Genomic DNA, 24,210 nt, shown 5'->3' with positions numbered 1-24,210 from the left:
GACAGATGGAGGTAGGATACCACAAAGAATGGTTGTCTGCTCCTGTGGGGCTCTGTTAATGTCAAAACAGCTCCCTTCTGGCTGGTCTCAACTGTGGCTGTCTTAAAAGGTGTGATAGAACAATAAACGTATAATATTCATTTATATTGTGGTCATCTTAAAAGTAATGTGGCTTATAGTTGGCTTTGTGGAAGGGTCACTGCTGCCTATGTCCCATCCCTTGATTTGCAGGGACAGTTGTGTGGAGTTTGAGTGGTTTTGCCTGTGGACTCTGTGACTGTCTCTAATTCCTGGGTTATGCTGTACTACATTCCAGCCCAGTGATAAGGTTAGCGATGAAATTGCAGCATGTACTTTCTCTTTGGGAGATGGAATGAGCAAAAAGCTAAGTTAGTTTATTACAGTGTGTGATGTGAATGTAAGTTTCAAAACTCTGGTTCCAGTGACTCAAGGAGATAATTCTTATGGGTATGCTTCTGAATATATTGGCACTATTTCATAGTACTTATTTCAACTGAAACAGGAGTTGGAGCAAATTTAAGTTTAGGACAAGACAGATTTCTTCTTGCAAAAAATACATTGGAGAGAAAGCCATCCCACAAACTACTTGGAGAACTGTGATTTTAAGCTGTTGGCGATACCATAATTTTAATTTAATCAAATGGGACTGTTCAATTAACGCTGTTTTTTAGAAAATTGCAAGGAGTTGATGGCTACTGGAAAACAGCTATGGTGGGTTTAGAAGCAGACTTCTACCTTTTTATCTATGGAAACACCTTAACTGTTATGCATGAATTTGAGTTCTTGCAAGCTTGTGGGTAAAGAGTAAATGTAGCTGTGATAATTAGCACTTGGTAGGTAGGTGTGCCTGTCTAAAAGCCTTTCATTTTAATACCTCTGAGATGTGGCATAATGTCACTGCAGGTGAGATGCTGTGGGTGTGTAGCAAGTAAACATTCTGGGGCAGATCTCATGAAAGTGTATTGAGCTTTCATGTGTGTACGTGTGCCTGGTGAGTTGACTGAGAACAGTGCAATGTGTCTTATTACAGTACAAACTGCAGTGAAGGGCAGTGTGGAGGAATCCTGGTTAGTTAAAGACTTGGTGCCTCTTACCTTCCAGGGTTGCTGCCAATTCAGCAGAAGTGTCACAAAGATACTTACCAGGTAACAGTTTCTGCAGACTTTCCTCAGCACAGTGATGGGGACAACAGGAATCATGGAATGGTTTAGGTTGGCAGGGACCTTAAAGATCACTTAGTTCCAAACTCCCTGTCATGGGCAGGGACACCTCGCGCTAGACCAGGCTGCTCAAAGCCCCATCCAGCTTGGCCTTGAACAGCTCCAGGGATGGGGCATCCACAACTTCTGTGGGACACAGGTAGGAGCTATGAGTCAGTCTCTGATGCCTGAGCACATTATAGGCCTAGGAGGAAGGTGCATCCTTCTGCTCAGGAATTCCTCTGTGCAGTTAAATCAGTATCTCTGTGGCATAAAGGTTGAAGCTTTACAGGGTTAAAGTGTTCAAGTGTTTCAGATAGCGGCCTCCTCATGTAGTCCAGTATGCTTGTGTTAAGTAGGTAGGGCTTTCTGTGAAAGCAGAGCTGAGGTGGAAGAATTTCTCAAAAGGAGTAGCCACAGACTTCTTTTCTCACTTTCTTTTGTCCCAGCCATTTACTTCTGAATAGCTGTTTCTAAGGCATCAGTCCTGATGTATACAAAGGCAGCATGAGGCAGCTATGCCTGGCAACATTCTCTTCATACTTTAATGTTTTTAACACTGGGTGTTGTGTTGAATTTTAGACAAGATGCATGTTTATTGCAGTCAAGGGATTCTAGCCAGGTCAAGACAGTATCTTGTACGCAAGTAAATATTGTAGCACCTTTGTAGCAATTATTTCTGTAGAAAAACTAAATCGCTAAAGTGATTTCCCACCCTTGATCCTCCCTGATTAGCAAACACAATCTGCTTTTTAACTTAAGAGTTAATGTGTCAAGGGCCAATTGACTTGTTTCCAGAAGCGTGTGAACTTTCTACAGAAAGTTCTAGGCGATTAATCCTTTCTTTATTAAAACTCAGTTGCACTGGCTGATCTGAAATTGCTTGGAGGAATAATTTTAATCCATATTTTGGCTATGGAGCTACATGAGGTCTGACACTTCTGTTTGTATAGGTTAGGTTATTTTTTCCTTGTCTTGCCAATTCTGCTGAAAACTGTCTCATTGCTTGCTGAGTTCTAAGACTGAGCAGTTTGTACTCGTGTACCCCCAAATTTATAGCAATGTGGAAGTATCCATAGCTTTGAGATTGCTGAAAGAATTTTTCTGTTCCTTGATGTATTTGTATCCTGTAATCATTCAGCCTGTAATTTCACTTTGTCAGAGTAGCTGAACTTCAGTCTCATATATCACTTCTCCTTGAATTGGCTCCAGTGTCGTAATTATACAACTAATTTGGTCCTGGCATAGAGTCAACAGGTGATCTAGGCAGCAATAATCCCCTGTCAAAAGCCAGGCTTCCTTAATAAGATTAGTCTTTTATGTTTTCAGCTGGAGATACATAAATAAATATAAAGCTGTTCTGCTTAATGGGATATTGATATCAGGCAGTGCCAGTTGCAGGAAAACTTACCTGGAATGAGTGTAATAGAAACTGGATAGGCAGATCTTAAAAAGTTAGAGAGGACATGGCTCCTAAGCATGTATCTGAGTGCCTCTAAAATGCTAAGATTAGACCATTCAAAACAGTAAACTGATAGTTGTAGAGTCTGCCCTTGTTTCCTCGTAAATCAGAAAAAGATTAGAAGTGTCTCCAGAGACTGATGTGCAAACAAGCTATGTGGCATATCTTTGTTTGCTGTGAGTAAGCCTGTTTGGTAATGCTGGCCTTAGAAAGGACTTGTTATCTTCCAATGAAGAGGTTACTATTGATCATTCTCAGTGCAAAAGTTCATGAAACTGCATGAATTGTGTCTACTGCGTAGACCCTTCTGATAGATGTAGGACAAGGGAGCTCTAGAACCAGGAGTAATTTGGAAAGCTTTAGGGTTTGCTGTCTGACTCACAGCGATTAGTGTTCATTGTATCAAAAGGCTGTTTCTTACAGATTAATGAATTTGGGATTAAGCTGCTTGAACTGAGTTTTTTTTGGATGTGTTTCAGGGAGATGGATCAAACAGCTGTCTTGTCTGAGACTAGGTGGATTCTGGTAGTTCCAGGTGCTCCCATGTTTTGCAACCCATAAGCTTGGTGAAGGTTGAGTAGTTTCACTGAAGAGCCTGTGGGCATAGAGAATACTGGTATTTCCTCCTGCTAGTGAAGAGGCTGTTTGGGTCCCATATCCCTGCAGAAATTACTTTTGAACTGAATTCTTTGCCCAGCTGTAGCACAGTGACCTATGGACTATGTGTCCTTTAAGCAGATCAGCTGAGCTCTGGGAGCGATCTAGTCATAACTTGCCTCTATCTGCTGAGTGGCCAAAAAAATTACCTTAAGTCAGAATAAGGCTTATTAGCATCAAATAATTAACATATGTTGTATTGTGCCAGATATGGAAGACATCCCCTCTTTACAGTAGCCTTGCAGTAGGTTGGCTTTGACATTGCTTTCCTTCAAATAACATCTTCAGTGTTTTTAGAGAGGGAGCCTTTGAATCCTGGTATCTGACAGTAATGAAATCCTTCTGCCTATGTTGCTTTAACCTCTTGAATGGTAAGTTGTCTGACCAAGAAATAACGAAGATAATATTTTTAAACTCTTTTAGAACAGGGCACTATTGGGTACAGTTTGTATCTGTGACTTTCCATGAAGATCCTGATGCTAAACAGATGCTGACATCATTAGGGGAGAATGCTTCTGAACTGTGAGTGGTGTGCTTTGTTGTTCTAAGAAGTGTCTTTTTTTTAATTATGTGTGGCAATAAACTGAAGTTTACTTGTGTGCTTGGTCTTCTTAGCTTTTCTCTGAAGAGGCATTTTTGTCTTGAATGCCATGCAGGGATTTTAGGTAGCAGTAGTCTCTCTGGGTTGTTCTAACTGCTCCGTAATAAACTTACTGCTTTGGTGTAGGAACAGTTTGAGTGGTGATGGCTCAGAGTGCCGGGCCGCAGGCAGCTCCTGTGGCTGGTGAAGTCACGACAGGCTGGAACTGTGACACTGCAGGCAAGCCACAGCTTTACTCAAATGACTTATTCCCACTTGTGCCCTTGGTGGTAACTGCAGACTGTAGCGGTTAAATAAAATGAATGCTTTTTAACACAATTAACTTCTGAGAGCTTACGTAGTAGGGTGCTGGCTAGTGTCTTACATAGAAGCTAGTTTTGTTGGATCCCAAGATGCAAAACTAACAGGTCATATGAATGGAATGCTTCTCTAGTCATCCCAAATGTTGCTTATCTGTGACATGTACAAGAGTAGGTTGAAAAAGGGACAGTGAGATACTTTAAGAAAGGTAGTTTGTAAATCTTCTGTGGAACTTAATTTGCACAAGTTTTAAACTATAAGAAGCTTTTTCAATCTTCAGGTGATCTTTTATTAGCCTGGTTTCCTATGGAAGCAAAGTTTACATTTTAAATGGCTTTTTTTTTTTTCTTCTGACTTTTGAACCTGCATGAGATTTGGGCTGTGCAGAGGTGTCACATCCTACAAGGATCAGTTTCTACAAGCCAAAGCCAAGTGGTCAGCTAGAGATCTTATCAATGTCTTTGGTGGGAAGGGTACACAACTCCCATTAAGTTAAAACTCCTTGTGAGCAAACGCTCTTCAGTCTCCTGTGAAATTTGCTACTATTTCATACTAGTCTTCAAAGAAGAGTTTCTTCCTTATGACTTTAAATATATTTCCTGTTTTCTTAAGCCATATCCCATCTTGTTTTATATGCTAAGATGTGCTTGCTTGTATTGTGCAACCTATACAACCATTCTGTAATGATGTTGCAATCCCAAAATGGTACAGAGCAATCCAGTCTTCATTTTCAGTGTCAAAGGAAAATGAAGATTCGGACTTCTCAGCAATGCACAATTCCTTTTAGACTCAAAATCATGTGATGATTCTCTTCTCAAATGACCTCACAGAAGGTAGTGTAAGTAGCTGCTTGCACAACAGAAGATGAGTGACTCAAGAAGATGAGTTTGTGTTCTCTGGTGTGTGCCTTGTGACACAGCCTGAGTTTGTGGGGCGATGCAATACAGCAGAATGAGTTGTTGCTTTGGGGTGGGTTTTCTTCTATGGGAGGCTCTTTGTTCTGGAAAAGAAGCAACAAGCCTACAGGTGGTTTTACTTTGTTTTATGAGATGTGCATACTAAAGATATGGAAAGCTTGATTTTTAAAGCCTTTTGGAAGATGCTGTGTTTCTAGTCTACTCTGTGCGTACACGCTGGTGTGTGGGTGAATAAAGTGATAGGAGGGACGCTGCATACAACTTAGCAATTACAACATCAGCAGGTCAGAGACTGGCCTGATTTCCTGTACAACCATTAAAGCTGTATATTAGCTATCTGTAAGGCTTCGTAAGTCAAAAAGCATGTTTTATTTCCAAAGTGAGCCACTCCTGGATAGTTATAATAACTGAGGCTTCGAATGCAAGATCTGACAGGAAATACATAGTCAAAGCAGGGGTTATTTATTTTTAGCTTAGCTTACTAAGGAAATATGCAATCCCTTAGGTCTCATGTGTCCTGTTCTCTTTGTCCATGTTGGATGGCTTCAAGCAAGCCTTAGATAGAGTCTTGGAATTTGGCAGCTGGATAAGAGACACAAATTCTTAACCTTTTTGCAGGAAAACATTAGCGTTGTCTGGCCTGCTTTCTAGCAGGTAAGCCCCAGGTGGTTTTTAGCATAGTAGTAATGGGGGGAGGGGGCTACAAATACAATTGTGGAGTTGCCAGTGAGGGAGTAGAGACAATGAGATGATATGAAAGGGATACAGTTCTGCTTGTGGAACAACTTGATTTTTACTTTTTTAATTTATTGGGGGGGTGAGGGGGAGGGAATCCATTTGAGACCAGCAAAGTGCACGAGCTGAGTGGGACCAGGAACACTGTAGTGGTATCTTACGCTCTTCCCTCAAATTGTTTTCCAAACTGCTGCTGTTCAGTGAGTGTAAGAGCATGATCAAGCTTAAATGCTGAGGAAATTTTTTTGTCTTGGAGGTGAGATGCTTAGCAACCAGGAATTCTATTTTTGTAAGAACAGATCTTTACATGCAGCCAAAAATTCATGATGTTAAGCAGTTTCCTTGTTTGTTATATTACAAGGCTGCTAAGTAATAGGCTGTTCTTGGTGGTCTGTTTTTAAGTCTATAGCTAGTGTAGCGGTTTTTATAGATAAAAAACGATCTTCCTGCTGGATTGGGAGGGGGGCAGAATTAATGCTAGAAACTGAGCATAGTTTTGTTGAAGGTAGTCTCTTGTTTCATTTAACTCTTCTCCAGTATTGGAATTGGAGTCATCTCTGGAGTAGGTCTACCTCAGTTTCTTACAACTGGTTGCTCATAAGAGCACCCTCAGACTAGTGTGCATCACAGCACTTGCTTCTATTCAAACAACACACTGTGCATTTTGTGTGCATAGGCTGTGCACATACAAGGAGGACAAGACAAGGATGCTGCATTATGAACTGTGATATTGCTACGAATCTGCCTTCTTGTTACACAGCAGCACAACACGGACATCTCTGCTGCAAATCTCTTAGCTCATGCTTCACTGAAGATGTTACTAGAGAATTAGTTTTGTACCCCCTTTTTTTCTAAAAGTGGTAATGTCTTAGACACTGAACATGCAAGTTGTAATTCTAGCCATGTGTTACTGCATAAGGTACTGCTGTAGCTATAATTGCCAAAGGACATGCACAAGGCAAGGTTTGTTGCTATCTTTTCACCCTGACTAGTATTTTAGGGGAGTGGGTAGATATTGCTGCTTTAATCTTGCTTTTTCTTCATATGCATAACACTCTGTTTTAAGTAACTTTATCTTCTGTGTTGTAGCTCTCTGTCTCACTGGAGAAGTGAAACACCAGCACTTCAGAACCATTGCAGACAAACCTTGTCTTAAAACTTAACTAATCTTAAATGTCTGATTTGTGTATGTTGTGCTTGATGTAATAGAGGCATCTTGGATGTGTATAGCTTATGCAAAAGAAAGGTGATATCTGAGGCTTTACATATGAGCCAAAGGTATTAGTAATTATAAAAGTCAAATGATGTTCATGGCATGGTTAGACTTGACTGCTTAAGCGATGAAACGTACTGAGGAATACAGTCGGACTGATGTCTAGCACTTCTCCTGGGGGATGAAAGGAATTGGAGTACCTGTGTTTGAATAACCTTCCAACTTGCCACTCAGCCTGTCTTGAGAGCTGGTTACGTTATTTTATGCATAGTTGTGATTTGACTGCCTTGCCTATTGGCAATATAGAGACCTCCAGACAACCTAATCTTACATCCAGTTCACTGTGCGTAAGATAAAGCTCTGCTAAAAGATTAGCACACATGGATATGACCTTCTAAGGGTTGTTCTAATCACTGCTTCAAGGCTGAATATGTTTAGGGACCTTGGGAAGATTTGCGGAGTTGCTGATGGAAAATAAAGCTTTCGAAAAAATCCAGCATGTTATCAGCTATTGACTGCCTTATAGTGCTGTGATCCTGAGTGGCTGTTTACAATACTTGATCATAGCTCATGAATTTACTGCAGCTTAGTTTTGGATTTACTGGGACCTTCTTAAAAGTCAGAAGGACCAATGAAAAATCAGTGACTGAGCTACTGTATGTTGTGCTTTCTGTGTTTTCTGTCATGCAGCTCACATCACTGAAAATGCAACTGTTAAATATTTGCTTTCCTTCCTTAGGCCGGGTTGATGTTGACCATGTGATAACAAGGAAAATGCAGCTAATAGCAGAAGCTGAGGTAAATATACTCTAATGTGTGCTGGTGGGGACGAGCGGGATAACTGACTCTGAATGTCTTTTGGAGAGTCACTAGTCCTGGAACACAAATATCCCTCTTTAGTCATAGCTTGACTTTTATACAGCCCACACTCTCCTCCTCCTCTCTTCTGACTTTGTACAAGAGAGGTAGTATTATCAAATGCAGTTCTGTCTTATTTGACCTCAATAGGTTGAAGTCCAAAGATAAGAATGAACTTTGAGACCTGTAAATCAAATGGAACTTCTCTCACCACTGACTTTTGGCAGTGGAATTATCAGCTAGTCTACTTGCATTTTAGTCTTTAAAATGCTGCGTGTCCTGCTCTCCATTAAATAAAGGGTAGCATGTAACCTGTATGCCAGAGCTTCTGTTGCTCTGGCTGTGGAGATGACCTTCCTGGCCCTTGGTCCCACTCTTTTTGTTAGTAAGCAATAACCTCAAAGAAATAGCACTGGGTGTTTCTAACATCGCCTCCGTCTATGTGAGCTGCCATTGTCTTAGCTTATGTTGAGGTGATTTATGCCCAAATTAAATGAAGTTAGCTAACAACGAGCTGCACCCTCCTTGTTAACCATTGTTTTGTAGCATGCATTTTCTTCAGGGCAAATCGTCCTGCACTCTTGCTTCATTTTATTGCAGAGAATTCTATGGTAAAGATGAAGTAATCTAATTGTGCCACCCTTATATGAACTATTAGCGAATGGATACTTACAAGACAGAGAAAAATATCTTGCATGTTTGAGATGTTTTCCTATTTAAAAAGTCTTTTTTCACCTCTATAGATAGTATGTAATTTATAACAGATATAATAAAAGTGTATTTAACTGTCTTCTGCGAAGGGTGTACTGCTTTTTGTGCTGGAACTCCTAAAATTCAATACGTTAGAGGGATAGTCAGCTCTGAATTTTATTTCGTACATTGTCTACTCTGAACAATTCTTACTGAGGACATGGTAGAGCAAGCCTCATATCTTTTCTCGGCAAACAAAACAGCCACTGCAAATTACTATATTGTAGATGCTCGCAGGAGAAAGCTTTGAATGTTAAGCATGTGTAGATTTGCAAGTTCCAGGGAACGCTATTTGATTGCAAGGGGGAGACTTGATCTTGGATTTATTTCTTCAGGAATGTCTTGTTTCTGATTTATTTTTTTTTCCTGGCCGCTAGCTTTGAGACATGCTAGTTCGTAGACAAAGTGATTTCTTATCTGCAAAGAGAATTGAAGGCGGCCAGCAGTGGCACTTTAATTACTGAAGCTTCTCCCAAAAGAGGGGGAGTTAAGGTTTTAAATCCTGGGCTAAGCAGCTTACAAATTTGTTTAAGGTTCCTCAAAGCTACAATAATAGCTGTAAGGCTAAGTAAAAACCTCCATCTCCTGCAAAATTCCTGAGAATTCCTGGAGTGCCTGGCCCTTTTTTTGTCTAGACAGATGTTTGACTTCTGAAAAGTGCTGGTCACTGAGAACTCCCACTGATTTAAAGGGGATTTGTAGGTGCTAGGTGTTGTTTGAAGTAGAATGCCTTCATGCATCTACAGTCCAGCCTGAAAATCTAGTCCTTTGTTCTGAGTTGAGAATGGTGTGTTCTGTCACTTGGTCGGGGCTGGATGTCATTATGTTTCAGTGACTAAAGTCACTAAATCTGTTAGAATGAGTAAAATGCTGGGGAACTTCTGCAGCTTTCTCTTTGTAAGTAAGCTACAGGGTCACTTCCGTCAACTTTCTGACTTCCCGTTACTGGCCAGCTTCTGGCTGGCATAGCATTTTTTTCATACTTGCCCCCCTTTCTCTTCTTTGTAATGATCTGACTCTTTTGTTTAAAACTTAATGGTGGCAGCTGAGTGACCTGCCCAGGACTTCAAGCATACTTTAGGAAACTTTTGGTTCAGTGCTCTCTGGAGGAAGCTACAACAAGGCCATCCATGTGTATCCGTGCCCTGTCATAGTGAGGACTGGCGGGAGGTGCATTCTCTTAAGTTTTATTTCTTTGGTGACTGAGTGGAATGCACTTGGCTTACTGAGCACTTGCAGTTACCCTGGCAATTCCTCAAGTAGATGTCCCTCTGAATGGCAGTAGTAATAGTTGATAATATAGCACGATATGTTGTGAAGTAGTTTTGTTGTACAGAATTACAATTACTGTAAGGTCTATGCTCTGGTTATATTGTATTTTATTTAGTCCAACAAGACCTCACACCCTGCTCTTAAGATCCAAACACACGCATATGTTGATGTCAGCCCTGAAGGATTGTATTAGGAGGAGGCAAACTCAACAGAGTGCTGACTGTAAAGGGAAGAGGTAGTTTAAGGAAGTAATTTCTGTTAAACTTTTGCTGAGAAGAGATTGGGCTGAAAAGAAGGGGAGAGTCTTTAAATAAAATGACAGGTTTTGCTAGGAATGAATAGTGCTTTGTTTGGCATGGAAATTTGAGCGCTCCAAAAGGAGCAGAAATTTCTATTTGACTTTTTTGGTAGTGGTATGTGCATGCATGCTGTAAAAGCAGGCTGTGCCAGAGAGCACTGGTGTCTTCTGTTACAGGTTGTAGTTCCAAAGTACTCAATTAACTTTTTTCTCCTGTTTTTAAAGGAACAAATCCACGTCTCTGCAAGAGACAGTCTTCTCTGAAAAGTGATATCTAAGGGCAGCCAGCTGTTATGAGCTGGTGTTTCATTAAGCAGTGGTGAAGCTTGTTTATTCAATGCTGGCAGCTTGCCAAATGGGGGAAAAATGTTTTTATTACGTTAAATATTAATCTGCTCCTTTGCCTACTGCAGCTTCTGTTTCAAGAGGTCTCTCTGGATCTGACCACTGAATTCTGTGTGGTCTTGACTTCAGGGTCTTCTAGGTTTGTGTGGTCTCATTTCAGATGATCTTATATTTCCTGCCAGAGAGTTAAATTTGCTTGCTGCTGTCACATTAGACAATAGCATTTTGTAAGAATGCATCTTCTGTTAATATATTTTGTTAGGTGAAATCTTTGCTTCTAGAGAGGACTTTTTATCTTTCCAGATCTTGTGCCTATTCCTTTTTAGCAAAAACAATGCTGCTCTAGCTTTCTTTAGCACTGAAACATAAATACCTACTGATAAATGAGCTCAAGTGTCAAAAATGCTTTTTTGAGGAAGCATCATTTTTGCGCGCAACTTCCAGGCTCTTTCTTTCCCTCCTTGAAAATGGATTTCTTGATTTTTGTTACTTTTCAACCTTAAAGATTAGAAAGTAGGTATCAGTTGGGAATTCTGAAGGTGATCAGGGAAAGATATGTGTTTCTTAAGCAGCTGATCAGTAGGAAGACTAGATGAAATTATATGTAGTTATCATATAGGAAGGCTTGGGCCTTGGATCTGGGGGCAAACTCGAAAAATCCCAGGCAAAAGGATGGTCAGACAAATGTTGCCAACAGACACTTGCATAAAAAAGCAAAACACAGTGTGCAATTAGATTTGAAATAACTTCTCGAAAACCACCTGTCTCCTGTGCTGAAGATGATGGCTATCTGGCAGAGCATTCTAGAAAGGCTTATGGTTCAGGCACTCAGGCGTTAGCTTTCAGCCGTGTTTCATCACTAGGCTCAAGTATTGGGAAAACCATTTGGCGTCTGGAGGACTGGACATTGAGGAGTTAAATTTTCAGAAGTCTTAAAACCACTGTCTTCCGAAGTGCCAGAGATCTTAGGATCTTTAGATTCCCAAAGTTCTCACTGAAATACAGTGAACTCATGTTGACTCTTTCTTTCCTTAAGGAATTAATTTTGCCTGCTTTTTTTCTAGTCATAAGAATAATGCTTATGCCACTGTGCAAATCTCAGGATCCTCTCTCCGTATAAAGAGTAAGAGAATTTGCACAACAACAAAGACCTGTAGCACTTTCTGCAGAATTAAGTAACTTTGAACACTTTATTATTCAGTTTCTTCTAAATGCATATAGTTTTAAAAACTCTGCCTGGGGTGTGGGAGATCAGGTCTTTGAAGGCTCATGTTATGAACCTAAAAAGCAGATCCAACTATACTGCAGACAGGAAAATACAGGAATGAGTTACACCTGCCTGCTAGCCTTCAGGCAGGACAAAAGGGATACAAAAAACATCTTAGCATTTTACAGTCTGCTGTTTGAAGATGAATTCTAGTTCTTGTCTGGATAACTTATTATTGGGAGGGTTAAGTAACGTGTTCCTTTCTAGAAAAGAAATTCTTTATCAGGTGAAGCAAGCAGTCTTTGACAAGGGTTTACCCACAGCTGATTATCTCCTTTTTTTTTTTGGCACTGTATCAGTGCATTTTTCCAAAAAGATAGTAGAGAGGGGTATGTTTATCAATAGTTTTTCATGCACCCTTAGAAGTCAAAGTCTCTAGTAAACCAGATGCTCCAGCAGTGGCCTTTGTCTAATCAAATAAGAGAAGGAAAAATAGGAATAGGCTAAAAATGCTGCAACTTTGTCACAACTGGCTGTAATAGAGAAGATAGCCTGTATAAAGCTGCCTGAAGAAAAGGGAGGACAGGAGATTCAAATGGGATATTTAACCCCCTGAATTCTTGAACTTCAGTCTTGCTACCTACCAGTTCTGTCCCTGTCACTGCTCAGTCTTAATACTTAGTGATTTTGCCCTGTTTTGTTGCTTTAGTCAAAATTTTCTATGCATTCTTTAGTTTTAGTGGTACAAGAAAGTTTTCATTCAAACAGTAGTAGCAGTGGAAGGGTAAATTCGGTCCTTCTTCCTGCACTTATGTCGTTGAGATCACCTCTGCATTAATGCAAGAGAACAGCAGTGGTGATTGCTTAGCCATAAGCATGAAAAGGTCCATTTTTCCCTCAATAACACTAGGTAGGCTAAAAAGTAAATCATCTTGTACTTGCTTTGTATGCTAAGGATGTAACTGGTTAAAATTGGGAAATGTTTTCTGGGGCGTATTTATTAAGTTTAGCTCGGCCTTCTTGGCACCATAAAATATGTGAAATACCCTCCACTCTCAGAGATAGATATGTATATCTATATGAAGATCTGTGTTGCATCTGATTGAGAAGACAAGTCCTCTGGCCTGAGATGTATGAACAGGCTGGGATAAGCCCCTGATCTTGTCCAAGTTGGCTCCAACTGTTGGCAGATGTTACAGGAATGTCGTCTTGATGCCTTGCTCTGCCCTCCTCTGGGATAAAAAGGAATATAAATATTTTATGAAAATGTATCCAGAGAGTTAAACAACTTTCTGCTCTGTTTTTGCTGTCAGCAATTGAAGCCAGCTTTCATGAAGGAAGTGGACAGTCACTTCACGGAATTTGTGAACAGTTTGGTGGCAAAATCAGCACTCCTGGATTCCTCATCTTCAGCCTCCCTCTTCCCAGCTTCCTGCTCAGAGAAGGAACTGCACAAAGCCAAGTAAGTCAGTTTTAAGGTGTTCCTATAGCAAGGTTATGTTTCCTGGAAGCCTTATTTCCTTTCTTGTCTCTCGTGTTCTCCTCTTTGTTTACAGGACCTTGAGGGCCCCTCCAGAACATGGGAAGTTCTTTACTGCCAGGAGATCCCTTTTGGAGTGAGTAACCAAAGTATATGTTTTCCATTAAATTAAATGAAAATACCCTGGCTAGCAAACTAACTAGCCTTCTCCCTACCACCACCCACAGTCTTCTGTTCAAACCTCTGTGGACTAATCCGTTTAAGCTTCTCTATTGCTTTGTAAAACATCTCTGCTGCAGCTTGCAGGCTTCCCAAATGTAAATGTTCATTACAGTCCTCTCAGTACCGCTAAGATAATGGCTAATTGTCCTTTGTGGATAAACTGAGGAAGTGTCTGTGTAGACTGGCACTCAAAACTGTGTGTTACCTTCAGTCAGAATTGGGATGGCAGTGATGTCATCCTTACCGTGGAACACTTTGAAAGCTAACATGCTGGAGGTGTGATGTGCTGTGCAAATGGTCTGATAGCATTTGAATCTCTCCCGTAGTGAGCTGTTTGAAGTGAGTCACATCAGGACGATCTACCACATGTTCATCGCCCTTCTCATTGTCTTCATCCTCAGCACACTTTTAGTAGACTTCATTGATGAAGGAAGGTAAGAATGCTTTGGGAAGACAGGGACCAGGGCTGGGAAATCCTCTCTTCCAAAGCACCGGAGGTACATGAAACCGCAGAATGGTGCAGAAAGGAGGAGAAATACTTCCTTGGGATGTTGTTGGAAGTATGTCAACTTGACATACTTAAAATATATGTCGGAACTCCTGTTGAGGGGATATGGTAATTTCAAATCAGGTAGCTAGATGTTAAGAAAATCCTACAGATTGGTGTATTCCATGAGAATTATGACCAACACATTTGGGTTTAACGTGTTTAGTTCATCACAAGGCAGTAGCTTTCAGCTGCCTGCGTTGCTTGAAGGAGGACTGTGTTTAGAAAAACTTAAATAGTTCAGCAGTCCTTTCTGTTTAAAAATGACAGTTCTGGAACACTGTACTTGTGCTTAAATAAAAATAGAACTTTTTGTTTTTCCTGGGGAAAAATCTCAAGGATATTGGCACAGCCTCTGTTAATATCGTGCTTTGCAGGTAGCTAGTTGTGAATAAGATTGAGAAAGACTGCTTTCCTCACACTTGCTTGTTGCTTTAAATAGTATCTTTTTGGCAAGCTGTATCCCATGTACACAAGTAGGATTACATGTTTATCTCGCTGATTATCTGATCTTCAGTTTACAAAACTAGAGCTGTATCTTGATTGGAATCATTATCCCTCTTGTCTAAGTATAAGAACAGGCTCGTGCTCTATTGAATATTGTTTAGCTGATCTGAACTTGATAGTGTATGGACATTGGGGGGAAATAGGTATTTACCTCCAAAATCAACTAATAGGGCTGTATTCTCTGATTACCTTAAAAAAAAAAAAAAAATCATGTTCTCAGTTAGATCTGATAATTTGTATCCAGTTTGCAACTGAGCCTCCACATGAGAACAAATAAATTGTTTTGGTGTACTCTGTACTACCTTCTCCTCTGACCTTGGTTTAGAAGAGCTGCTTATGGATAGGACTAAGTTCTGGTGATTTTGAAAGCCAGTAAGGTTGAACATCATTTTGCTTATGTCCTTATGTTTTAAGTTTGATTAATGAAATAAAGTACCTGGTGCGCACCATGTGCACGTATTTGGACTGCCAGTCTAATGACCTTTAGCCTTTAGGGTGACCTGTAAACTGAATCCATGTGGAATGCTCACAGTTTTCACAAAGCAGCATTAAATTAGGTTTGAGTGCTAGATGTTAAAATATCTCATGCCTATAGAGATGGGGAAAAAGCCTCTTTAGGCGGTAAACTCCTGGGAAGAACTGATTCTTAATGTAATAGTGATGATGTCTTGGGAGTGTTTCCCAAAAGCTCTTTTGGACCCTGGTTCAGCAGTGGATCCTTTAGTCACATGCTTGTTCTTAGCAGGGATGAGCTTGAGCCTACTCTTAAAGCACATGCTGATCTTAAAGATGTGCTTAAGCTGTCTGGGATTTGAAGGTAAGCTGTGCCTGACAGCATTGATGGCATGAGTCCTTCATCTCTTATTTGCTGATGTGCTTGCGGGTGGTCACTTGAATCTGCCGCAGACAGCCCTCTGTTTCTGAGCTGAAAATTGCCACAGACACTTCTATCACTGATTCGTCAACTAGAGGTTCAAGGAGTGATCAGCAAGACTCGCTCCCCCTTTAACAGTCCCATATGGCCGGTGCGAAAATCTAATGGAGAGTGGAGGCTAACTGTAGACTATCGTGGTCTGAATGAAGTCACGCCACCGCTGAGTGCTGCCGTGCCGGACATGCTAGAACTCCAGTACGAACTGGAGTCCAAGGCAGCCAAGTGGTATGCCACGATTGATATAGCGAATGCATTCTTCTCAATCCCTTTGGCAGCAGAGTGCAGGCCACAGTTTGCTTTCACTTGGAGGGGCGTCCAATACACCTGGAATCGACTGCCCCAGGGGTGGAAACACAGCCCCACCATTTGCCATGGACTGATCCAGACTGCACTGGAACAGGGTGAAGCTCCAGAACATCTGCAGTACATTGATGACATCATTGTATGGGGAAACACAGCAGAAGAAGTTTTTGAGAAAGGGAGTAAAATAGTCCAAATCCTTCTGAACGCTGGTTTTGCTATAAAGCGAAGTAAGGTCAAGGGACCTGCGCAGGAGATCCAGTTTTTAGGAATAAAATGGCAAGATGGACGCCGTCAGATTCCAATGGATGTGATCAACAAAATAGCAGCTATGTCTCCACCAACTAGTAAAAAGGAAACACAGGCTTTCTTAGGTATTGTGGGTTTTTGGAGAATGCATATCCCAGATTACAGTCAAATTGTAAGCCCTCTGTATCAAGTAACCCGGAAGAAGAATGATTTTAAATGGGGTCCTGAGCAACGACAAGCTTTTGAACAAATCAAACAGGAAATAGTCCATGCAGTGGCCCTGGGGCCAGTCCGGGCAGGACAAGATGTTAAAAATGTGCTCTATACCGCAGCCGGGGAGAACGGCCCTACCTGGAGCCTCTGGCAGAAAGCACCAGGGGAGACTCGACATAACTGTCAAACAATTATGATCTTTGCATATGCTTTGCATTTTGTAGCCACTTAGTGGAATAGAAGTACTTCTAATGAAACAATGGACACTGAATATTGTCTCTTTCTTTGTGCTTTCTAGGCTGGTCCTAGGATTTGATCTCTTGGTCTTTGTTTTTGGAAAGTTCCCAGTTGTCTTCTGTACTTGGCTGTGCATGTTCTGTGCCACCGTTCTCGTTCCATACAACCTTTTCGTCTGGTGGGCCCAAGGCTACAGCAGTTCCTCCCATCGTAGAATCCACTCTCTCTTCTATGGGGTGTTGTTCATGCTCTTCCAAACAGCTGGGCTTGGACTTGGACCAACCTATATTGCTATAACATATGCCCTACCTCCAGCTTCCCGTTTTATTGTAATACTGGAACAGGTAGGTCCCTGCCTCGTGTCTTCAGATATATTGAATCTTGTTTTCAAAATGGAAAGGGTCCTCTTTTTTTTTTTTTTCTAAGGAGTCAAGTGTTGTTTTTATTCATTAAATTAAGCCAGAGCCGTGGATGGAGTTTGTCTTTGACTTACTGACAGACATACAGGCAGCAAGTGTAATGAGAAGTAGATAGCAAATTTCATTTTGAGTTGGAAAGCACTTGTTTTTCTTACCCTGTATTTAAGATTTTACTGTGGGTTTTTTCTAAACATACTTCAAGACTGAAATTCCATTTATTTCTAGTTGTTTTGTGAATGCTAAATGCTTAAAACCAATTTTAAGAACCAGTTGTGCTGTAGTTCACAGGGAAGCTGTAACATTCCTCTTTAAAAAAAAAAAAAAGGCAACTACATAGTCATAGTCAACAAGTGGTTCCTGTTTCCCTTTCTGTTCCTAAGATGCAACTATCTCTGTCTTGTATTCAGAACTTTATTGAAAGTGTAATTTTTTTTTTTGGCGCAAGCAGGGGAAGAGTGCAAGAGTATGGAGGGCTGATCAGACCATCAGGTTAAAACAAGGGTGGTCAGAGATTAGAGTGTAGGCTTGAAGAATTAAGTTTGGACTGGTCCTTCAGGGACTGTTTATGTGTGGCACCACCTTACTCTAATGTAGTGGTAATTGCTGTAGAACACATCTAACTTTGCTGAGTCAGTTTCAAGATTTTGAAATAGTGGCCTATTGAAATGCATAGAGCTGTTCTATTAATTTATTTTTTTGCATCAATTTTAAGTCAGTGTTAATTGGTTAGTGGCTCACTGGTGTAATTCAGAGTCCTTGCATATGCTGTGGTCTTGTGAGTGTAAATGGGATGTGTTTTGACTCTCCCGAGTTATGATTGTTACTGCATGGTTTCACCTTGCAGTGTTTTAAATTCATGTCAGTTACACATGCTTGTGGGCAGAGGAAGCAGCCCTTTCCTGGTAAAAGGGGTAAATTGGAGAGAAACCAAGATGTTGAAGGTGTTGCCTTAAAATGCTTGATGCAGTCTTTATTGGGAACTTAGGAAAGTGAGAACATTAAACTGATATTCTCTCTATTGGTTGGTTTTGTTTTGGTTTTTTTTAACAGGTCCGTCTTGTTATGAAGGCTCATTCATTTGTCCGGGAGAATGTGCCCAGAGTCCTGTCCTCTGTGAAGGACAAGTCCAGTGAGTATCTTGCCCTGCTTTTTTTGACAGCAGTGCATAACCATTGCTCCATTGCATTGAGCTGCCCTCATGAATTGGAGAGGTAGGATTTGAGTAGGTGCCTTTGGATGGGCAGGTAATGAGGCTCTAGCTTGACCTTTTACATCATAATTTCAGCCTGAACCTTCTCATTTGGTAACAGGCAACAAGCTAGACTGTTCAGGTCGAAGTCATCTCTATGTATTAAGTCTTGCTTCAACAGGACCCCAGTTCAGTGCTCTAGTTGAAATGACAGCAATTGTAGAAGCGCAGAAGCTCTTTCAGCAAGGCATGCCAGAGCTGAACATTAACCCACGTGTTAGTACAGGCCTTATGGCTTCATCTTCCCTAGGAGGAATGGAAATGTGATATCATTAGCAGTGTTAGCAGTGCAGTGCCTGTTAGTCACCCTCACTTGTTAACTGTGCTTCATGGGGGAGCAATTCCATCTGATAAGTCTAGTTTGGTTTATTCTCTGCAAATCCCATATCTTAGTTCCAGACTGATGGTTTTTTGAGGTGATAAGGGCTGTATGTTGTGAAAGTGTACTGGGGAAACCAAAAACTTCAGTAAGCAGAAAGATTGCAGAGTTTTCTTTTATCTCTTCTTCTTCCAGGCACAGTACCTATTCCTACAATTTCTCAATACCTGTACTTCCTCTTTGCTCCCACCCTGATCTACAGAGACAACTATCCCAGGTAATGCGAGCAACACCAATAGAACGTTAGTCTAAAAACTGAAGCCAATGTTAAGCATTCCCGAATGTGATCTATTCAATTTATGAATTAGAGCTTTCATAAAGATGTGGTTAAGTCAGTAACCTAGCAAGAGCAAGGCTTGGTCATGAAGACTCTAACACTAATAGTATTTTGGATTTACAGTTCTGGTTTTATTTCTGTGGGAGGTGCACTTGAAGTCAAACAAGTTAAGAACTGGCTGCTCAATATCTAGTGACGCTCAGTTCCTGCAGTAGGCTTGTGTTATTTTATGTGGTGCTAATAAGCAGCTCTGTCTCTTTAGTTTGAGGAGGTAGGCTCAAGCCTTCAAAACTGTGAACTCCCAGACTTTTCTGTACTTTGCTGGGTTGCACTTTGACAGTGTCAAGTCAGCAGTCCTTTAGGTGATTATTGGGCAGATCATCACCTTCTACGTAATTGTATAATGCTGCCCTCCAGATACTTTTCCAATTATGGAATTGCCATGGTTGTCCTGCTGTAGTTGAAATGGAGGAACCAGCAGTTTGGGCAGCAAACATCCATCTCTTGGATGTCAGGAGACTAAGAACTCCAGAATTCAAAAACCAGGTGTTTTTTCAGAGTATAGGTCAGTAAAGTTGGTAACTGAAGGGAGGTTTTTGCTGCTTTGAGGTCCTAATTAGATATAATACCATGCGTTCTTTTTCCTAGGAATCCTGTGATAAGATGGGGCTATGTAGCTACCAAGTTTGCACAGGTGAGTAGTGCAGCTTTCTGAAGAATGCCCTTTCAGACATCATCTAAAGTCTGTTGCTAAACAGTTCTCCATTTGGCATTAAATCACTGTTTACTTGGTGTGGGCTTACCAGAAAAGACTAAAGTTTAGTGACTAAAAAAAGAAATGGTGATATTGCTGCGCTAATGCTTGTGTCAAAGAAAAATAATAAATTCTTGCTTAAATAGGCTGTTAGACTCCACTCCATACAAACAAAAGCTGCATGTGTGTGTGTGGAGTGCAATATCCATGCTCTGGCCCTCTTTCTTTACACTGAAACTGTACTGTAATGCACTGGCACAGCTACCTGCCGGCAGATATTCACATCAATTTTGAATTAATTAGGCCTGGGGTCCAAATACTCCGTGCTTATTTGAGTTCAAGGTTGACCCAGTTTTCACATTTGTCTGAATGTGAGCTTCAATTACTTCTTAGGAATGTGATTCCAAGTAATGGCTTCACGTGATTGAAACTTTTACTGTCACACAATGCATTCACAGTTTAAAAAGCAAAAAAAAAAGGGGGAGGGAAAGCATGAAAAGGCCTTTGGCCGCTTGCTTTTTGGCAAAAGAGTGTGATAAAGCGCACACCTGGCTTAAAGCAGTCAGAGTGTTTAAAGATTTAAAGCAGTGAGTTGCATTTTGACCTCAGCTTCCAAAATCCATGGCTCATGGGTTCGTGAGCCAAAGAAGGCCTGGGGTGGTTTGGCCTGGAAACATCTGCTTTGGGATAAAAGAAAAGTAAGCTTTAATATTAAATTTAACTACAGTAAGCATTTTTCAATTATTTCCACCCTTGTCTTGGACGTAGATCACAGGGTACTTTTCCCACTTACTTTGGCATTGGCACAAATCTTTTGTCATAACTTCAGAGTTGATAGGACCAGGAGAAGTGTACAGCTGCTGTAGTAGAAAAGACAAGTTGATTTTTTGCTCCTGGCTGCCAACATGCTACAGAGATGGCTGTGGCTTACTTTCTGCCTGGACCCTTAGGGAAGTTTGGTAGCAGCAATGTAAAATAAATTATTTTGGCTGTTGGCAGCTGCTGTTCCTCTCTTCGAGCTGTCAAGTGGCGATGTGTTAATTGTGTGTTTCTCTTACGGACTTACACTTTTTTTTTTTTTTGTTCCAGGTGCTTGGTTCACTTTTCTATGCCTACTACATCTTTGTGAGACTCTGCATTCCTCTGTTTCACAACAGTAGTCAAGAAACCTTCAATCTTCGAGGGCTGGTCCTCTGTATCTTCAATTCCATTCTGCCAGGTAAGACGCGGATTCGTGAGTGACTGGATCTTTCTGGAAGAGGTGAAAGGGAGGGGAAATGCTTCATATGAGATGCATTAATGACAGCAAAAACCAGCAGAGGAGGTCTTGTGGGCAGACTTCAGTGTTATGGTGTTAAACTTTAGAGTCAGCAGCACAAAATAAAATCTTGGGTTTGAATTCAACTGTCTTCAGAGTTCTAGGCTCTGTAGTGACCTTGCTGTTTCCCTCTGGGTTAAGCGTGACCTGGTGTGGTGAGAAACGGAAATGCTTTTACTCTTTTGTATAGGTACCACAAAGCTCATCTGTGTCAGTGCCTATAAGAGCAGTCTTGCCTGTGTTACATTTTCACGTTTATATCTGAGAAAAAACACTACAAAACCAGTCTGAATCTACCTTGTTTCTAGGTGTGCTGATTCTCTTCCTGGTTTTCTTTGCGTTCCTTCACTGTTGGCTTAACGCATTTGCTGAGATGCTGCGCTTTGCAGATAGGATGTTCTACAAGGTAAGAAGCAGGAGTTATACTTTTTCAAGGAAGCTTTGTAAAGCTTCTAAAACTAATTTTCCTAATGAAAAGGAAAGAAAAAGAAATAAAAGAAAACTGAAGATGGTTTTACCAAACAAAGCATCCCCAGGGTTTTGCTTGTTTTATGCTGTTAGGACTTAAGTTTGTTGCTGTGCTGTAGAAAGATCTGATTTCTACATGGCAGGCTGAATCATTTTTAAAGTAATGTACCCTGTGCACAAACAGAACCGTCCACCAGACCTATCCAATAGCTCTACTAGCACTCTTTTTATTCTTTTATTATCTCGGCCACTGCAGTTTAGGATAAAACCAAACTTTGATGTATGGATTAGAATGTTGAAAGTGCAATGGAATGCATTATTTCATGGTGTAACTTGTTATCTTAGCTTGGTATTATTCTGATCAATGTTTTTCAACTCGATATTCTAGAAAAGACCTGTAGAATGTTTTATGCTTAGTTAGATTTAGACTCTTTCAACTGTGCTTTCAGGACTGGTGGAACTCTACTTCCTATGCAAACTACTACCGAACCTGGAATGTGGTTGTACATGACTGGCTCTATTACTATGCCTACAGGGACTTCCTTTGGGTGAGTAACAAGCAGATATATTCTTCTTGGTAACTAAACATCTAACCACCAAGCAAGACAGTACATTTGCCAAGATGCAGTGTCACTATCCATTGAGAAGCACAAAAATGTCTTGCCTCAGCTGTTGTAGGTAGCCACTGTATTTTTTAGAGATCTGTTGCTCATTTCCAAGTCCTTAATATGCATAAAATGTGGGTCTGAGATGTAAGAGTGTAAGGAGTGACTCAGCAGTTCGAGCTCATGTTGCGCTGTTTTGATGAGCTGTGGCAGGTATTTCACGAGTGGGCTCACCCGGAGTGCTTATGCAGGACACCAGAAACATGCCTGAAGAAAAACACCTAAAATCCAAGCTGGTCTGTAAAGCACTTAGCATTTTACCTATTCCTGGAGAAGGCCCTTCTTAGCTCAGGTTAAGGAAAAAACAAAACAAAACAAAAACAAACAAACAAACAAACCAACCAAAAGAACCCCCAAACAAAACAACGAAAAACCAAAACAATGTTGAAACAAACAAACTAAAACCACAGCAGGATAGCTTATAATACTTTTGTATTATTCTCTCTTACAGTTTTTTGGTAAGAAGTTCAAAGCAGCAGCTATGCTGTCTGTCTTCACAGTATCAGCTGCTGTACATGAATATGTTCTGAGCATCTGCTTCGGCTTCTTCTATCCAGTTCTCTTTTTCCTGTTTATGTGCTTTGGAAGTAAGTTCCTAGGAGATGGTATGTGAGTGGGTTGTGGGGTTTGTGCCTTTTTTTATTCAGACAAACCTGCTTTGCTCTTCTGATACTGATGTCAGTTATCCTTTAGGCACTAACACACAAAACTGTCTCTTGTCCAAGAGTTGTAATTGTGGGTCCAAACTGTGTGAATGGATTTTTGCAGCCAAATAGCTCAGCTGTATATGTATACACACGCTGGCTTTGCAAGCTTGGGACTCAGATGAGCAAGGTGGGTGGGGAGGGAGAGCCATACATACATGTACTGCTGTTCATGAGACGCTGTACACGTTATCATAGCTCTGTTTCCTTTTTGCGAAGCCTAAGCTGAATTGCCATATGTCAGCATGTTTGAAGTCTTCCTCTTAAGTCATAGTGTAAGACAGGTCTCTAGGCCACCTCTGACAGCATGTCTTGGTCACCAGCATAACACAAACAATATTGATCCCCAAAGGCATACAGCTGGGCCAGCTTGTTGGCAGACTTACTGGAAGTAAGTGTCAGTCATCTCATAGTATTGGCTTTGCTGCCAAGCATGATCAGATTTTCTTGCACTATATTGACCTCACAGAGCAGCCTTGTTGCTTCAGAGATTAAGTGAAGGGAGGGAAAGATCTGATGAAATCAGTGGGTCTTTGATTCTTTAATCCTGAGTTTGTTTCTGAACGATGCTTCTTGTTTGACCTTCTCCCAGTGGTCTTCAACTTCATCCTTAATGACCGTCGGAAAGGGCCCATCTGGAACGTGATCATGTGGACTTCCCTCTTCCTGGGCCAAGGTGTCATCATTTGCCTCTATAGCCAGGAGTGGTATGCCCGCCAGTACTGCCCTACGGAAAATGTGAGTGACTGACCTTTCCTGTGGGATCACTGTCCTTTCTTGCTGTAGGGACAGGGTAGATGTTAAATGGTACTAGTCTTTCTGGCAGCGTGCTGTTCATTAGGAGTTACTTAGTCTAGAAACTGTAGAGAATCCAGGAAAGCCTTTTCTAACAAAAGTGCTTGCATTAGTGCTCTTTCTATGCTGATGGTATTCCACTACTTGAAACTTGAGGGTGTTTTTCCCGCATCTCTGAGGACATAAACCACTACTTGAGAGTACGCTAGGCCATTCAGGCTGTGTGAATGGAACTGCAGCATTTGGCCAATGAGGCCAGGAGAAACACTTCTAAGACGCCCACAAAAACTGAGCCTGTCGTTCCTCTCCCAGGCTAGAGTGGGTGGCAGTGAGAACTGGTTGCCTGTAAATGGTCAGTTTGGGGGTTTGTTGGTGTTGCTTTCTGACTTAGAGCTCATTGTCTTGATACCAGATTCTGTACTACGTAAAACTTCTTACTGCCCTAATTAATTTCAGTTTTAACTAAAGGTGTCCTCAGGCAAACTCCATTTTAAGTTTGACTCTCCTCACTTAAGAGTTTGCCACTGTAAATGACCAGCTTCTTGATACAATATGCTACTAGAACCAGCATTTAGCTGATGTGTCAGAACTAGGGGTAAGGTGGATGGCAGGCGAACAGCTGGTTGTGACTGTAGCTACGCTTCTACACAATGCTTCG

At 41.0% G+C, this 24,210-nt stretch overlaps 1 protein-coding gene across 10 annotated transcripts in view; it reads left to right on the top strand.

The window, feature by feature from the left end:
• SOAT1 (sterol O-acyltransferase 1) overlaps positions 1 to 24,210 on the top strand; it is a 42,550-nt gene that overhangs the window by 14,638 nt on the left and 3,702 nt on the right. For all 10 annotated transcript variants that reach the window (XM_063344125.1, XM_063344128.1, XM_063344120.1 and 7 more), the window contains 13 exons: positions 7,845 to 7,903; positions 13,149 to 13,297; positions 13,392 to 13,451; positions 13,864 to 13,971; positions 16,586 to 16,868; positions 17,994 to 18,072; positions 18,707 to 18,788; positions 19,497 to 19,542; positions 20,692 to 20,821; positions 21,229 to 21,326; positions 21,838 to 21,936; positions 22,505 to 22,640; positions 23,350 to 23,495. In XM_063344125.1, coding sequence (XP_063200195.1) covers positions 7,845 to 7,903; positions 13,149 to 13,297; positions 13,392 to 13,451; positions 13,864 to 13,971; positions 16,586 to 16,868; positions 17,994 to 18,072; positions 18,707 to 18,788; positions 19,497 to 19,542; positions 20,692 to 20,821; positions 21,229 to 21,326; positions 21,838 to 21,936; positions 22,505 to 22,640; positions 23,350 to 23,495 — 1,475 coding nt within the window. The remainder of the gene's footprint in view (positions 1 to 7,844; positions 7,904 to 13,148; positions 13,298 to 13,391; positions 13,452 to 13,863; positions 13,972 to 16,585; positions 16,869 to 17,993; positions 18,073 to 18,706; positions 18,789 to 19,496; positions 19,543 to 20,691; positions 20,822 to 21,228; positions 21,327 to 21,837; positions 21,937 to 22,504; positions 22,641 to 23,349; positions 23,496 to 24,210) is intronic.

This window comes from Chroicocephalus ridibundus, chromosome 8 (genome assembly GCF_963924245.1).
Source record: "Chroicocephalus ridibundus chromosome 8, bChrRid1.1, whole genome shotgun sequence".
Taxonomy (NCBI): domain Eukaryota; kingdom Metazoa; phylum Chordata; class Aves; order Charadriiformes; family Laridae; genus Chroicocephalus; species Chroicocephalus ridibundus.
This window is presented reverse-complemented; position numbering and strand designations above follow the sequence as displayed.